The 15473-nt window shown below is 37.8% G+C and overlaps 1 protein-coding gene and 1 long non-coding RNA gene across 9 annotated transcripts in view; one reads left to right on the top strand and one right to left on the bottom strand.

The window, feature by feature from the left end:
- Positions 1–15473, top strand: part of LOC127863114 (uncharacterized) — a 62014-nt gene that overhangs the window by 28477 nt on the left and 18064 nt on the right. The window contains exon 6 of one of the 7 annotated variants that reach the window (XR_008040934.1): positions 6297–6434. The exons of the other annotated variants lie outside the window; for them this stretch is intronic. This is a non-coding gene — a long non-coding RNA (uncharacterized LOC127863114). Of the gene's footprint in view, positions 1–6296; positions 6435–15473 lie in introns of those variants that run through there. 7 annotated transcript variants of the gene reach the window in all.
- The window catches only part of LOC127862989 (polypeptide N-acetylgalactosaminyltransferase 13-like), a 41821-nt gene that overhangs the window by 12473 nt on the left and 13875 nt on the right, over positions 1–15473 (bottom strand). The window contains exons 4-13 of one of the 2 annotated variants that reach the window (XM_052402293.1): positions 11509–11674; positions 9913–10085; positions 8198–8302; positions 7202–7304; positions 6307–6477; positions 5833–5950; positions 3927–4107; positions 2999–3138; positions 2579–2677; positions 1678–1692 (exon numbers count right to left, since the gene is read on the bottom strand). In XM_052402293.1, the coding sequence (XP_052258253.1) occupies positions 1678–1692; positions 2579–2677; positions 2999–3138; positions 3927–4107; positions 5833–5950; positions 6307–6477; positions 7202–7304; positions 8198–8302; positions 9913–10085; positions 11509–11674 (1271 nt within the window). The remainder of the gene's footprint in view (positions 1–1677; positions 1693–2578; positions 2678–2998; positions 3139–3926; positions 4108–5832; positions 5951–6306; positions 6478–7201; positions 7305–8197; positions 8303–9912; positions 10086–11508; positions 11675–15473) is intronic. The other variant, XM_052402304.1, reaches the window with a different exon arrangement.

The raw sequence follows: 15473 nt of genomic DNA, 5'->3' as shown, positions 1-15473 counted from the left end.
TATGGCATAACTATGGATAGTGAATTTAATATAACACCTAGAACATAATTATGGACTGTTTATTCAATGTTACATTTTTGGTACAAATATGGACTTCAATGTTACAACTACGGTATAACTATGGATAAAAAAATTAATGATATGGCATAACTATGTACAATGAAATCAATGTTGTACCTGTGACATAACTATGGACAATTAATTCAATGTTCACCTATAGTATAACTATTGATACTGAATTAAATGTAACACCTATGAGATAACTATGAACAATAAATTCAATATTACACATAGGGACAATGTTTTCAAACTTAAACCTATGGTATAGAAACTGATAATTAATTCAATGTTTCACCTAAGGCACAATAACTGACAATGAATTAAATGTTACAACTATTTCATAACTATGGACAAAGAATTCATATCAATGTAAAATCATAAGCCCTGCAGTCTATCAAATGAGAAAGACATGTAAAATAGCACTTAAACAGTTACATACAGATTTCTGATGTTGTTTAAGTACATATTAGAGAAACATTTCCATGATAATTGGTTTGTAACATACAGTACATAACAGGTTCTTAATATTGAATCTAGTTGTGAACAATGCACCACATTTTTGGGAATGAATCTGGGGCCATTTGGATTGGGAAAAAATCATGTTGATTTGACTACTATTGGGAAAATTATGTTGTTGTTTTTTTTTAAACAGATACTTCAAAATTGGGAATAAGCGTTTTCCGTATGAGATTTACTAAGGTTAAACTAACAAATCATAATAAGGAGATGAAGTTGAGATTTATGTTACAACAGGAGATGTGTTTGTCCGAAACACAATGCCCCCTATTGCGCCGCTTTGAAGCCATAAATTTGACCTTCGACCTTGAATGATGACCTTGACCTTTAGCCACTCAAAATGTGCAGCTCTATGAGATACACATGCATGCCAAATATGAAGTTGCTATCTTCAATATTGCAAAAGTTATAAACGTTTAACGAAGGTTATAGTTTTATGACACACACATACAATGACTGACACAATGACAGACAGACAGACTGACAGACAGGCCAAAACAATATGCCCCCTTCTGCAACGCTTTTACGCCTTATATTAGACCTGTGACCTTTCAGAATGACCTTGACCTTTCACCACTAACAATGTACAGTTCCATTAAATACACATGCATGCCAAATATCAAGTTGCTATCTTCAATATTGCAAAAGTTATGACCAATGTTAAAGTTTTCGGACAGACAGACAGACAGACTGACAGACAGACAGACGGACTGACGGACAGTTAAAAAACTATATGCCACCCTTCAGGGATATAAAAATCAGGGAGTGGGGGTGATACCTTCAATTATGAACGGTAGGCAATCATGTCGTAAAAATATGTACTTTTAAAGATTTGGAATTTTGGCGCCAAATATGACCGCCAAAACGCATTTGATTAAGTCAATTAAGGACATGCAAACCACTGCCTGAGGGTGCCAGGATAAAAGTTAAAAACTCCTCAATGATGGTAGGATAATGATATGAAAATTACACCAATGCCATGATAAGGGCAATGACAATAGAAAACGGATGTCTGACATTACAGGAGGAATGATGACACACAACTGATGTCTGATATGATATGGACAGGTCCGGGCCCCTAGACCGTCAGTTTCATCATACCTGGTTGGGATTTTGCTAAAAACACAAACAGTTAAGAGTTGGTCAAACAAATAAACACATAAACAGATTAATACATAGCTAGTAAGGCTTTTCTAAGATACCATTCCGATACCCACACTGAAGCATCTGCACACCCTTAGAAAATAAAATTAAATTGAAGACCATTCCTACTTGATTCAAGTTTCAAAGGCTTTACTCCCTATGTCTTAAGTAATAAGTACAGTTGTCTTCACTGGATATGTTTCAGGGTTTTTTTCCCACTTTTTGGGAAGATAGCCCATGGCTTTGGAATTGGGAATTTTATTGTCATTTTCATGAAATTGGGAAAATAAATTCATTAGCCTTTTTTTCCACATGAAAAGTCCACTGATTAGGGAAATACTAAATTTGATATAACTCTTTATAATCATTCAAATTAAAAGAACAAAATCATATAATACTTTGTTAGATGTAATTGAATTGAAATTGAGATAAAATACGCATTAGACTTTTTTTTTTTTTTTTAAATATTTTTTTTTTATTTTTTTTTTGGACATTGGGAATTTTTGCCACATTTAGGGATAAAAGTATACTTTTTGGGATTGGGAACATAGCCGAATTTCGGCTATAAAATCGGGCCAAACAAACCCCTGTGTTTTCTAAACTTAAAGCATGGTTCTGGGAAAACCAGGCTTAGCTCATGTGCGTGAAGTGCTATCCTAGTTTAGATAAATTAGCTAATCAGGGACGAAATTTTTTGCTTAGACTTTTTTCCTTAAAACAAAAAAATACATAAAAAGCTGAAAGTATTGTCCCTGATTAGCCTGTATGGAGGTTAATCTGGAATGAAACTTAACACACATACCATTAAGCCCAGATAGCCCAAACCAAGGCTCATACAAATAGTGGTGACAATCCCTACCTGGTTTCCCCCCATGCCGTGACAGTGGACCAGGCCAACTTTCTCTCCCGACTTACGTCCCATACTGTCAACACAACCCCCTGTCTGCTTGTTCTTGATCTGAAATCAGACAGACCAGTCTGGTTTCATAGTTTATAACCCCTATTACATCATTTACATTAAGATAAGCCTGTGCAGTCTGCTAATGTTGGGCGGTACTTTTCGCCTACACTGGGTTTTTTAAGAGACTGCCTTTAAAAAGATCTGAAAAAGCGGTGTCTTCTCTGATTAGCCTGTGCAGAATTAACAGGCTTAGCTGGCACGACACTTTACACGCATTAATATAGCCTGGTTTTGCCAGACTGAAGCCCTGTTAATCAACTGCATACCTCCCCCAGTGCATGGTACTCCAGAATGAAGCCCTGTTAATCAACTGCATACCTCTCCCAGTGCATGGTACTCGACAGGCATCTGTGACTCAGGGTAGATGTTCTCCAGGTACCACTTAAAACTCTTGCACTGCTTGTTCTCTCTGAACTCCTTCCGTGCCGACACATCGCCATACTCTGTGTTCTTAACGCCTGAAATACGGTTGTATAGTACTTATCAGTAAGATATACCATTTGAAGCCCTTGCACTGCTTGTTCTGGGTGGACTTCTTACATGGCCTGAGAAAGTTGAAGTTATTTGCATCAAATTTTATACATCAAAGAAGTACACTCAAAAACTACCAAACCAACCAACAAAGTAACTCAACTCTGAACTCTCCCTGCAGGAGATGATAATGTGTGGGGTGTATCTTGGATACAAGGATATTGTAACTAAGTTTACAGACTCTCTAAATGTTCTGTTTAGCCAAAGTAATTATTTTTCAGGACTTTTAATTAGGTTTTTGTCAATCATCAATGCCTCTACATTTATGGACAGTATATTTTACAGCTCTATTTTACCAGATGTCTGCACTGTGTTCGTTTGTCTTTAGACACTTCAATCATGGATTTTTAGAACCAGATTAAGGTCATAAATCCTGGCAGATGCATGCCTGAGAGCAATGAACCATAACATTTGCATACATGGGTATATAACCATTTTAACCTGTAGAAAACAATTAATTCACCCAACAGCATTTGAACTGATATGGCCCTAAAAGGGAAGCAGTATGTTAAATGCTTTAACTAATTTGTTCTGTATCAATTGATTTATTGCTTTTATTTAAATACCATTACAATTTACGGACAACTAATTGTTGTCTCTAAATTTTCGGACACCTGAAAATTATTTTTTTTTGTATCTACTTTTTCAGAAACACATTTTTTAAATTAGTTTTAAGCATCCGAAAAATTAGAGTACTAGGGTAGAAATGACTTACCAGGGTTGATCTTATAGAAGAAGTCCTTGTACTCGTCCATCCACACCTCCACGATCCTCTGTGTGTTGTGATTGATGATCTTGGCGACGCCCCCTGGCCAAGAGTACGGCGAAGTCTTCCTGAACACATGACCCACCCTGGAGCAGGTGACAATCAGCACCTTACCACCGCACATCCACACCTAAAACACAGAGCAGGTGACAATCAGCACCTTACCACCGCACATCCACGCCTAAAACACAGAGCAGTTGACATTCAGCACCTTATCACCGCACATCCACACCTGAAACACAGAGCAGGTGACAATCAGCACCTTATCACCGCACATTCACAACTAAAACACAGAGCAGGTGACAATCAGCACCTTATCACCGCACATCCACACCTGAAACACAGAGCAGGTGACAATCAGCACCTCACCACCACAAATCCAGACCTAAAACACAGAGCAGGTGACAATCAGCACCTCGCCAACACAAATCCAGACCTAAAACACAGAGCAATTGACAATCAGCACCTCACCACCACACAGCAAGACCTGAAACACTGAGCAGGTGACAATCAGCACCTTACCACTGCACATTCACACCTGAAACACATAGCACATGACAATCAGCACCTTACCACTGCACATCCACACCTGAAACACAGAGCAGGTGACAATCAGCATCTTACCACTGCACATCCACACCTGAAACACAGAGCAGGTGACAATCAGCACCTCATCACCGCACATCCACACCTAAAACACAGAGCAGGTGACAATCACCACCTTATCACCGCACATCCACACCTTAAACACAGAGCAGGTGACAATCACCACCTTACCACCGCACATTCACACCTAAAACACAGAGCAGGTGACAATCAGCACCTTACCAAAGATGTCTTTTTACCTGTTTACTTATGGATATCTAATTTAAGCAGGTATTTATGTGAAGTTGTTGTAGCCCGAGTGGTTAAGGCGATAGACTAGATCTTTTGGGATCTTCCCGCGCAGGTTCAAATCCTGCCCACAATGCATACTTTTTACGACACGATTTATTTCTTTTCTAACGTAATTTGATTTAATATAGCATAAGCTGTGTTTATTGTTAAATATGTTGCAATTTTTATGCACATTCTTCAATTTTAAAATAAAAACAACATTATGGCTAAATTGGGTGATTTACTGCTGAAAATACGAATAATACATGTTGCATTTTTATCTTTATTTCAAAAAGTAAATGGTAAATCTGCCTATTTCTTGGTATTTTGGTTGTATATAGTGTATCTATAAAAACTTAGTTCCAAATATTACTAAAATGATACTATTTTGAATTTTATGACACTTTGCGCTCTTCCATAGATAACAAATTATAGATAATAAATGTCTGTAAAATAATACTTATTTCATCTTGTTTAAACTTTAAACACCTTTACTGCATCTGTACACACCAACTGACTGCCCATATTTGGAAATCAGGATGAATTATGGAAGTTTCATATACCCCAGGCCAGGGGTGCAAATAAACTGGACAAAAGCCGAGCATGGGGGTGGTTTTTAAAAAATCAGTATATTTTTTTTTAAAGCATGGGGAGCCTACCTAAAAATGTGCATGTAATTCAGTGAAATTATGCTGATAAAGAAAATAATACATTAGATTACCGGTGCGCTACCTTTAATTTGGAAATTTTGGGTGTTGTTTTTACAGTTACAAAAACTGACAATTGACAATAAAAATGGCTTCAATAACATTTAATTAGGCTCAACTGTTTTTTTTTTTTTAAATATCTTCTTTTTTTATATCTTCATCTGTGAGTTTTACGATGTCTTATTGTTTAAAATATATACTTTTAGAAATTGAGAATGGAGCAAGTCTAAGTCCAAAATTTAACACGTGCAAAACACAGAACAAGCACTGACTCTGAATGACATCTCCAGATTCTCTGCTCCCCAGATGTCCATGCCCTCGTCATACGATCCCACTTCGTAAAAGTAGTCTCGGTCTATGGAGAATAGACCCCCGGCCATGGTGGGTGTCCTGAAATACAGCACAATCAGCCTCGTTCTGGTAAAATTGGGCTCAATGCATGTGCGTACAGCACAGTCCAAAATTGCTTATCCTGCAAAAAAAGCGGAAATTTGCTATATGCAACCAGCATAACTCTTTAACAGCCTGCAAGTGACTTGCAGACTGTTCAGGTTTTATGCTGCTTACATAAGTCTTCTGCTCATCAGTATCTAAGGGCTGGAAATGAAGCTTTTAAAACTTGAATCTATAAAGATAGCTCTTTAATTTAATTTTATTTTCTAAGAGGCTACGGGCGTTTTAAAAAACGGATCTGATTGGTAAAGGGTTAACAAGTTTTTCTTTACTATGACCACAGGGTGCCCTACCTCACAGGCTGTGAGCGGTCCCCAGCACGTCTGTCCAGCTCTCGCTGTGGAACAGGGTACCAGCGGAAGTTCAGTTTCCAGTTGAACCCACCCCACGTCATGTCTGACCCCGTGATGTACTCAAACGTGTCATCACTGATCACGTCTATAATGGGACACGCCACTGAGGTCCTGAAATTATCAATACTAAAATATTAAAACGTTATCACATAATAAAACATTAAACACATAAGTAGTTGCAGTGTTTTTGGACTTAAAATTAAAAAACTTAATAATAAGTTGAGCTGCATTCTGAGAAAACTGGGCTAAATGCATGAGTGGAATCCGCACTGGCTAATCAGGGACAAGACTTTCCCCCTAAACTCGATTTTTGTATAGAAGAGACTTCCTTAAAATGAAAATTACTATTAAAGCACAACGTATTGTTCCTGATAAGATTGTGTGGTCTGCACCGGATAATCTGGGACTTTGGGCACACGCATTAAGCCTATTTTTTAAACAGAACCAGCCTTATATATGCAAATTTTGGGCAGTAATTCTGGAAAAAATATATACTTTTTATGTCCCCCACCACTATAGTGGGGGACATATTGTTTATGCCCTGTCTGTTGGTTTGTTTGTTTGTGTGTTTGTGTGTTTGCGTCAAACTTTAACATTTGCCATAACTTTTGCAATATTGAAGATAGCAACTTGATATTTGGCATGAATGTGTATCTCACGGAGCTGCACATTTTGAGTAGTGAAAGGTCAAGGTGATCATTTAAGGTCAAAGGTCAAATATAAAGCTTCAAAGCGGCGCAATAGGGGACATAGTGTTTCTGATAAACATATTTCTTGTTAAGACTTGAAATGGGACCGAATTTTGGCTAAAATTTAACGTAACAAAAACACTGACCTGTCATGGTAGATCTCTGCCATGAGAGGTTCCAGCCAGCCCTCCGTGGCCTCACAGTGAGCATCCAGGAATGTGATGACCTTGCCCTTTGCCTTGGCAGCACCTGCAGTAACATAGCAACCAATAGTAGCACCTTCAGTAACATAGCAACCAAATAGTATAACCTGTGGTAATGTAGAAAGTAGAACCTGAAGTAACATATCAACCAAAAAGCAGCACCTGCAATAACATAGCAACCAAATAGTAAAACCTGCAGTAACATAGCAACCAAATAGAAAAACCTGCAGTAACATAGCAACCAAATAATAGTACATGCAGTAACATTGCAACCAAATAGTAGTACCTGTAGTAACAAAGCAACCAGAACGAAGCACATGCAGTAACACACATTATAACAACAAAATAACAGCACCTGAAGTAACATACATGCAGCAAATAGTAAGCAGCAGTTACAGTGAATGTAGTGTTATTTATCACAGGAATGTGATCACCTTGCCTTTTGCTTTCACAGCACCTGGAGTGACATAGCAACCAGTGAACAGCAATAACATAGCAAGCAGTTAACATGCAGTAACTTAGCAACCAGTGAATGGGATCTTTCATAAAGAGTTTAACATTGTATGTTAGTAAGAGTCATTGTCAAGTAAAAACATTATGTGCAAGAAGATCTAAGAGAATTAATTGTACCAGGATCCAGCGACCCAGCACTGTCTCAAAATGGAGATGTGTCCACCTAGCAAGTAAGAGGCAACAGGTCGATCCAATCTAAATAACATTTACATACTGGGCTAAAATTTTGCCCTTAAAATTTACCACAAGAGAGCCATGGCCCTGAGACCCAAAGAAACTTAACTATTCTGAGAAGGTGGACTTCAGAAGCATAATGGTATACAAAACATAAATGTTTAATTTCTAGGCACACATTTTTGACAAACTTTTGATAATTTGTGCTCAGATTGTGCTCAGGTGAGCTTATAACATGCCCTTTGTGTGTACCTTTGAGTCGTGCTCGTATGAGCCCTGTGCGCTCCTCTGTACGCAGCACGTAACAGTGGACCGGCAGCGTAGCCAGGTAGGCGTCCAACTTCTCTCCCAGCTCCTCTGAAAGTGTAGCACTTTACCACTCAGATACGCATTTTGGTAGTCCATTAATCCTTTACCAATTAGATATGTGTAGTCCCTTTATCCTTTACCAATTAGATATGTGTAGTCCCTTTACCCTTTACCAATTAGATATGTGTAGTCCCTTTACCCTTTACCAATTAGATATGTGTAGTCCCTTTACCCTTTACCAATTAGATATGTGTAGTCCCTTAATCCTTTACCAATTAGATATGTGTAGTCCCTTAATCCTTTACCAATTAGATATGTGTAGTCCCTTTACCCTTTACCAATTAGATATGTGTAGTCCATTAATCCTTTACCAATTAGATATGTGTAGTCCCTTAATCCTTTACCAATTAGATATGTGTAGTCCCTTTATCCTTTACCAATTAGATATGTGTAGTCCCTTTACCCTTTACCAATTAGATATGTGTAGTCCCTTAATCCTTTACCAATTAGATATGTGTAGTCCCTTAATCCTTTACCAATTAGATATGTGTAGTCCCTTAATCCTTTACCAATTAGATATATGTAGTCCCTTAATCCTTTACCAATTAGATATGTGTAGTCCCTTAACCCTTTACTACTTAGATACTTGTAATCCCTTAACCCTTTACCAATTAGAAACTTGTAGTCCCTTAACCCTTAGATACCTATTTTGACGCATTTGTAGTCCCTTACAAAGTTATATTTATTTAAGACCATTCTTACTAGATTCAAGTTTTAAAGGCTTTATTTTCAACACTTAGATACTGATGAGCAGTAAATAGCTGAAAACCGGAACAGACTGCGAGTTTCTCGCAAGCTGTTCTGGTTTTAGGGTTTTTGCACATAACCATTTTCACTTTGCTACTTACTGGTAAAGGGTTTAACAATTAAACTTAATTTAAGACTTTTCTTACTAGATTTTGTGAACAAATGAGCCTCCTCTGAGAAAACTGGGCTAAATGCATGTGCATAAAGTGTCGTTCCTGTTAGCCTGTGAAGTCCGCATACACTAATCAGGGATGACACATTTTGCCAAAACTGGATTTTTGCTTAGAAAAGACTACATTTAAACAAAAAAACATTATAAAAGAGTTGTCCCTGATAAGCCTGTGGGGACTGATCTGACTTATCTGGGATACCAATATACGATTATGCATTAAGTCCGACTTCTCTCTGAAAATGTAACTTAGATACACATTCTGACATGTTGAAGTCCCTTTGAAAATCCAATTAATTTTAAAACCTTTTTTTACTATATTTAAGTTTCAACGTTTTCATTTCCAACGCTTAAACACTGATGAGCAGCAAACACCATAAAACCTTAATAGACTTTTCTGGTTTAATGCTGGCTGCATGTAGCCATATTCACTTTGCTTCTGTGCAGAAATGGGGTAAGTTTGTGAACAAATCAAAACAAGGCATATAAAGTATAAAATATTTTCTTGATTAAAATCGTGCCTTTGACAAAAATAAGATGTGATAAACATGCTGTTCAATACCGTGAGCTGAATTATCTCCCCTGACATACAGTGTTCACTGGCATCATAAACAAGAATTATCTCCCCCTGACATACCGTGTTCACTGGCATCATCAACCAGAATTATCTCCCCTGACTTACCGTGTTCACTGGCATCATCAACCAGAATTATCTCCTTCAGTAGCTCGGGTGGAGAGCGGTTGATCACACTGTGGATGGTACGTAGCAGTGTAGACCAGGCCTCATTATGGAATACAATCACTACACTCGTGTCTGGCAGCTTGGAAACTGGAGGGTACTTCTTATTTCGACACCTGCAATAAAGGAAGGTTTTTTCATGAGAAAATTTTAGGGGATTGATGTACCCCAACAAGAATCCAATTAGAACTATCATTATTATAATTTTGAGGGATCTATCTAAAATTAGATCATTTGGGATGTACCTACTATTACATCATTCAAGATTTACCAACAACAGGATCATTTGTGATGTACCTTCGCTGGAATCAGAGCTCCAGATAACTTTTCTGAGTACACTGTAACTCCAATATAGTGCGGTCCGTTATAACGCTGTGTCCAATATAACGCGGGGGGTCCTTGGATCCCGTTTTTTCTCCAACCTTCCATTTCTGATTCAAATCCATGTTATGCAACTTCATGTATTTTCATAAATTCAAAGAAGCCAGCGATCACAGCTTGATTGCTTTTTCCATCCGTTTAATTGATTTTAATCGATTAGAGGTTAAACGACACTCGACAGCTAATTGGTGTTAATCTGTTGTGTAATGCCAATAAAGGTGTGAAAACTCGCGAGTCGGTGTTTGTTACATGTATTCCCTATCAGAGCGGTTCGGTGCGCTAATTTCAATAATATATCACTATATTTTCCGCTTCTGATTTTGTGTTGCTCGCGTTTAAATATCTTAAAATTAATATTTTTTGTGCCTGGGATACGATATTTCACTTTTTAGGGCCTCGCGGTTTCAACATTTTCACAACAATAAAACATAGTTACAGAGACGCTTTCTTCCGTATATATTATTGTGCTGAAGGTTATACTGAAAGCATTTGGACGATGCAGAAATTTCCGGGACAGATTTACTTGTTATGCAGAGGAAAAATACGATATGTGTAATCGGCAATTTCAATTGGGTTTCGGTACGCAGAGTTTTATTTTTCTATGCGTAATTGGCAATTTTACATTGGGTATTTACGCAAATACGCACCTTATCTGTAGCTCTGACTTGAATCATGCAGGATCTACCTACACTGGGATCATTAGGTATTTATCCACATTTGGATCATTTGGAATCCATCTACACTGGGATCAATTGGGATTTATCTACACTGGGATCATGAAGAAGCTACTTACACTGGCATCATGCAGGATTTACCCACACTGGGATCATTTGGTATTTACCCACATTGGGATCAATTGGGATTTATCTACACTGGGCTCATGAAGAATCTACCTACATTGTACACTGAAGTCATGCAGGATCTACCAACACTAGGATAATTTGGTATTACCTACAATTAGATCATTTGAAATCTATCTGCACTGGGACCATTTGGGATCTACCTACGTGGGAATTATTGGGGATCTATCTACACTGGGATCATGAGGAATATACTTACACTAGGATCATGCAGGATCTACCTACAGTGGGATCATCTGAGATCCTCCTTCACTTTCATCATGGAGATCTACACTGGGATTATTTATGATCAACCTACCCAGGGATCCTGTAATCTGGCAGGGTTCTATTGAGGGACATGATATCACTAGCCACAAGGTTGAACTGATGGATCTTGAACTTGTCCTTGGATTCCTCCAGTCTATCTGCTGGGATACTGACAGGCTTTCCCATGTCACCAGGCATACTTGGCCGGCCCATCAGACCTGGAGTAATATACACATACAGTACAATATTAGCCTTGTTGTGGGAAAATTGGGCTTAATGCATGAACATGCATGCAGAAAGTGACATCCCATATAAACCTGTGCAGTATGCACATGCTACATGTAATTAAGGACAATACTTTCTGCTGTTATGCTTTTTATCATTTATAGGAATATTAAGTCTCCTCTGAGCAAAATTCCAGTGTAGAAAGTGTCATCCCTGATTAGCCTGTGAAGACTGCACTGGCTTATCTGGGATGACACCTTGAACAAATGCATTAAGCCAAGATTTCCCATGTCACCAGGCATACAATGCGTTCAATATATTGAAGTCTTTAAAATTGGCCTACTTTTTAACCTCATGAGACCCAATTTCAAACTTGGCTTAGATATCATTTGGACAAATGTCCTTACAAAGTTTCAAGAACATTGGGCAATAAATGTGGTCTTTAGAGTGTTCCCATGCCAACGTTAACAACACAAAATTAGGCAAAATCTACCAGTGTAATATGTAGAGAAATTTATGGGGCCCGTGGATATTTCGGGACGCTTTTGAAATACGTCCCGGAAGAACTTATTCCACTATTATAATTTTCTACAATAGACCAGTTACTTGCGTAGAACAAACTGTCCTATAATTATCATATTATCATCAGTATTATAATTCTAACCACTTTTAGTGACTTTCAAAGTCAATTTATCTCTCAAGTGTTTGAAATGAATATTGCGTTTCATTTTTTTTTTGAAATCTTCAGTTGGGAATTCTGGGCGATCATTTAAGAAAAACATATACTTATTGGGAATGAGAATTGGGCTAAATTTTCCCCCGTGTAATTGACAAAGCAAATCCACTGCATCTTCACACATGAGTCCCTTAAACACATGAAGCCAAATGTCGTCAAGTTATAATATTAAAAACCATACTTCAAAATATAGTTCATAAACAAATCCCTGTAAGACACACAGAGAGAAAATTGACGCCTCCTAACTGCTTCACCAGAAACACTCCAGCGACCACATGACAGTTATCAACTTACCCAGTTAAACCCTTTACCACTTAGATACGTATTTTGACGCATTTGTAGTCCCTTTGAAACTTACATTTTATTCAAGGCCTTTCTTACTCAATTCCCGTTTTAAAGGTTTCATTTCCAACCCTTAGTTACTGATGAGCAGCAAACAGAATAAAACCTGAACAGACTGAGAGATACTCACAGGCTGTCCTGGTTTTGTGCTGCTTGCAAAAGGGTTTATAGGGAAATGTATTCAATGTTGGAATTTATTATAGAAATATTTCTGGTTTTGGAAACTTTTATTTGAAAATTGTAGGCCGTCATTTAGGGAAAAATATCATTTGGGAAAAAATATCATTTTGGAAAAAATATCATTTGGGAAAATATCATTTGGGAAAAAATATCATTTGGGTAAAAATATACTAATTTATATGCTATGAGATTGGAAACGGGGGCCAAAGTTTTATCACAAAGATGATTAAAAAACACTGTGTTCATGTATACATAATTATTCATATGCACAAACAAGTCCCTTAGACACATGAAGTGATATTTTGTCAAGTTACTAAATAACATTACTTAATATCATACTTGAAAATTCCGATGAAAAACATACATCATTCTATGAACAAGTCCCTTTACGACGCATGTAGAGGAAGATGATGCATGTTCACAGCTATATCAGACACAGTCCAGCGACCATATGACAAGTGACATCTATATTAAGAAGCTTTACACACTCCATAAGACCTATGACATCTACATTTCCTATGTCAGGGACTGTCCAGTCAGACAGCTCTAGTGTTATACAGACATCCACAAGTCACTGGGTGTGGAGAATGTGAGATATTGTGAGGACAACCTGAGGGCAAGGTGATGTCAGAATGTCTGTCAATGTGACCAACAGTTGATAGACGTGTTTAATATGAGGAAATAGTATGAATCTACTGCTGAAACCCTGGCACATTGCACAGTGTATGAGTGCTTCAACACACAATGTCCATGTCTATGAACAGACAGACAGGCAGACATGGTGAATCTGGTACATTACATCCCTCAACTCACTGTGGGTAGGGGTTTCATTAATATACCTTTAAAGCTTATTCAATGCTGCAAAGTATGCAACTTACTTTTTAACATGGAATAAATATTTTGTGTTGTAACATATTACGTAGGTTTAATAATACAACAAGAGCACTGTATAATTTTTTTTTAGAGGTCACAATGACCTTGACCATTGACCTAGTGACCCCAAAATGAGTGTGGCGTGTAGAACTCATCAAGGTGCATCTACATATGAAGTTTCAAAGTTGTAAGTGGAAGCACTTTGATTTTAGAGCCAATGTTAAGGTTTTAGCACGACTCGGACGGCAGACGACAAGCTGGCTATGAACAAGAGCAGTCCGAGGACATCGCGCTTGACTATTCGAGTGCTTGACAGTATAACGTAAGCAATCATGGGGAAATTGTTCATATTCAATCATTTATTAGACGATCTTTCAAAACTAAAAAAAGGGGAAACAAAATATTTTGGGGAGGGGGGTTAGGGGGATGAGAGGGGGATATAATGTGGGGTGTGGTTATTTATTATACGATCTTTAAAAAATAAAAAAAGGAAAAAAAAATGGGGGGGGGGGGGTAGGGGGGTATAATGTGGGGTGTGGTAATTTATTAGATGATGTTTAAAAAAAGGGGGGGGGGGTAGGGCGGTGGGGTGAGAGGGGGTATAATGTGGGGTGTGGTAATTTATAAAATGATGTTTACAAAAAAAAAAAATTGGGGCGGGGGGGGGTTGGGGGGGAGTTGGGGGGGGGGGGAGGGATTCTGAGTAGGGGCGTGGGGTATTGTTTGGGTGGAATCCATTGTGGTATTCAGGTAAGTGTTGCTTTGTCAAAGTATTAATTAAATGTGATCATAAATAAAGAAGTTATGGCAATTTAAGCAAACTGTTCAATTATCTCAATATAAAAGGGGCCATAATTATGTAAAAATGCTTGATACAATGGTCTGCTCTTGTTTATATGTTGGGGTGATGTTGGTTAACAAGAATGCAAAATATAAATGCAATATGTCAAAGGATATGGGAAATATTTGGGGTAGTAAGCAAACTTTAACATAGATTTATCAATAATATGCATATTCAGGGGGTTTTTTTACTAAGAAAGTGACCCGGATAATCGGCGTCTTCCCCTACCAGAATTTTTCCCCTCAAAATACAATTTCCCCACCAAAAATATCATTTTTTACCAAAATATAATATTCTCTCAAAGAAATGTTTATTTTTCCTTGGGGCATTCGACAATTATCCAATTTGCACCATGTACAACGATCTCGCTCTCTCTCTCCAGACGAACACACAAAATCTGGGAAGCTCTTAAATTAAGTCATGTAAACTGGGCAACTAATCGTAATAATCATGTGACAATTTTACTGGATACCGGTCTTGCGCGAGAAGGGTGTTTTGTCAATTAATTACCGGAAACCAGTCGAATTTTCATCCGGGCTATGTGCTAGCCAAGATTTAAACGTGAAAAAAAAAATGTCTCACAATTGGGCGTTCTTACACAAACAAAATAAAACATTCGGGTTCGGAAGATACTGAACGCATCGAGGCATTTTTTAAGAAAGAATCATCGAAAACTGTTATAACCCAGCAGGATTCTGAGGTAATCAACATCGAACATTGTGAAAGTGAAAGTAGACAATCGGCAGCTGCCGCTCCTTTCCCTTCCAATACTGTAGCAGATCAAGATCGTCAACCCATTCATCATGAAATTGAAATCACA

This window comes from Dreissena polymorpha, chromosome 1, assembly GCF_020536995.1.
Source record: "Dreissena polymorpha isolate Duluth1 chromosome 1, UMN_Dpol_1.0, whole genome shotgun sequence".
NCBI lineage: Eukaryota > Metazoa > Mollusca > Bivalvia > Myida > Dreissenidae > Dreissena > Dreissena polymorpha.
This window is presented reverse-complemented; position numbering and strand designations above follow the sequence as displayed.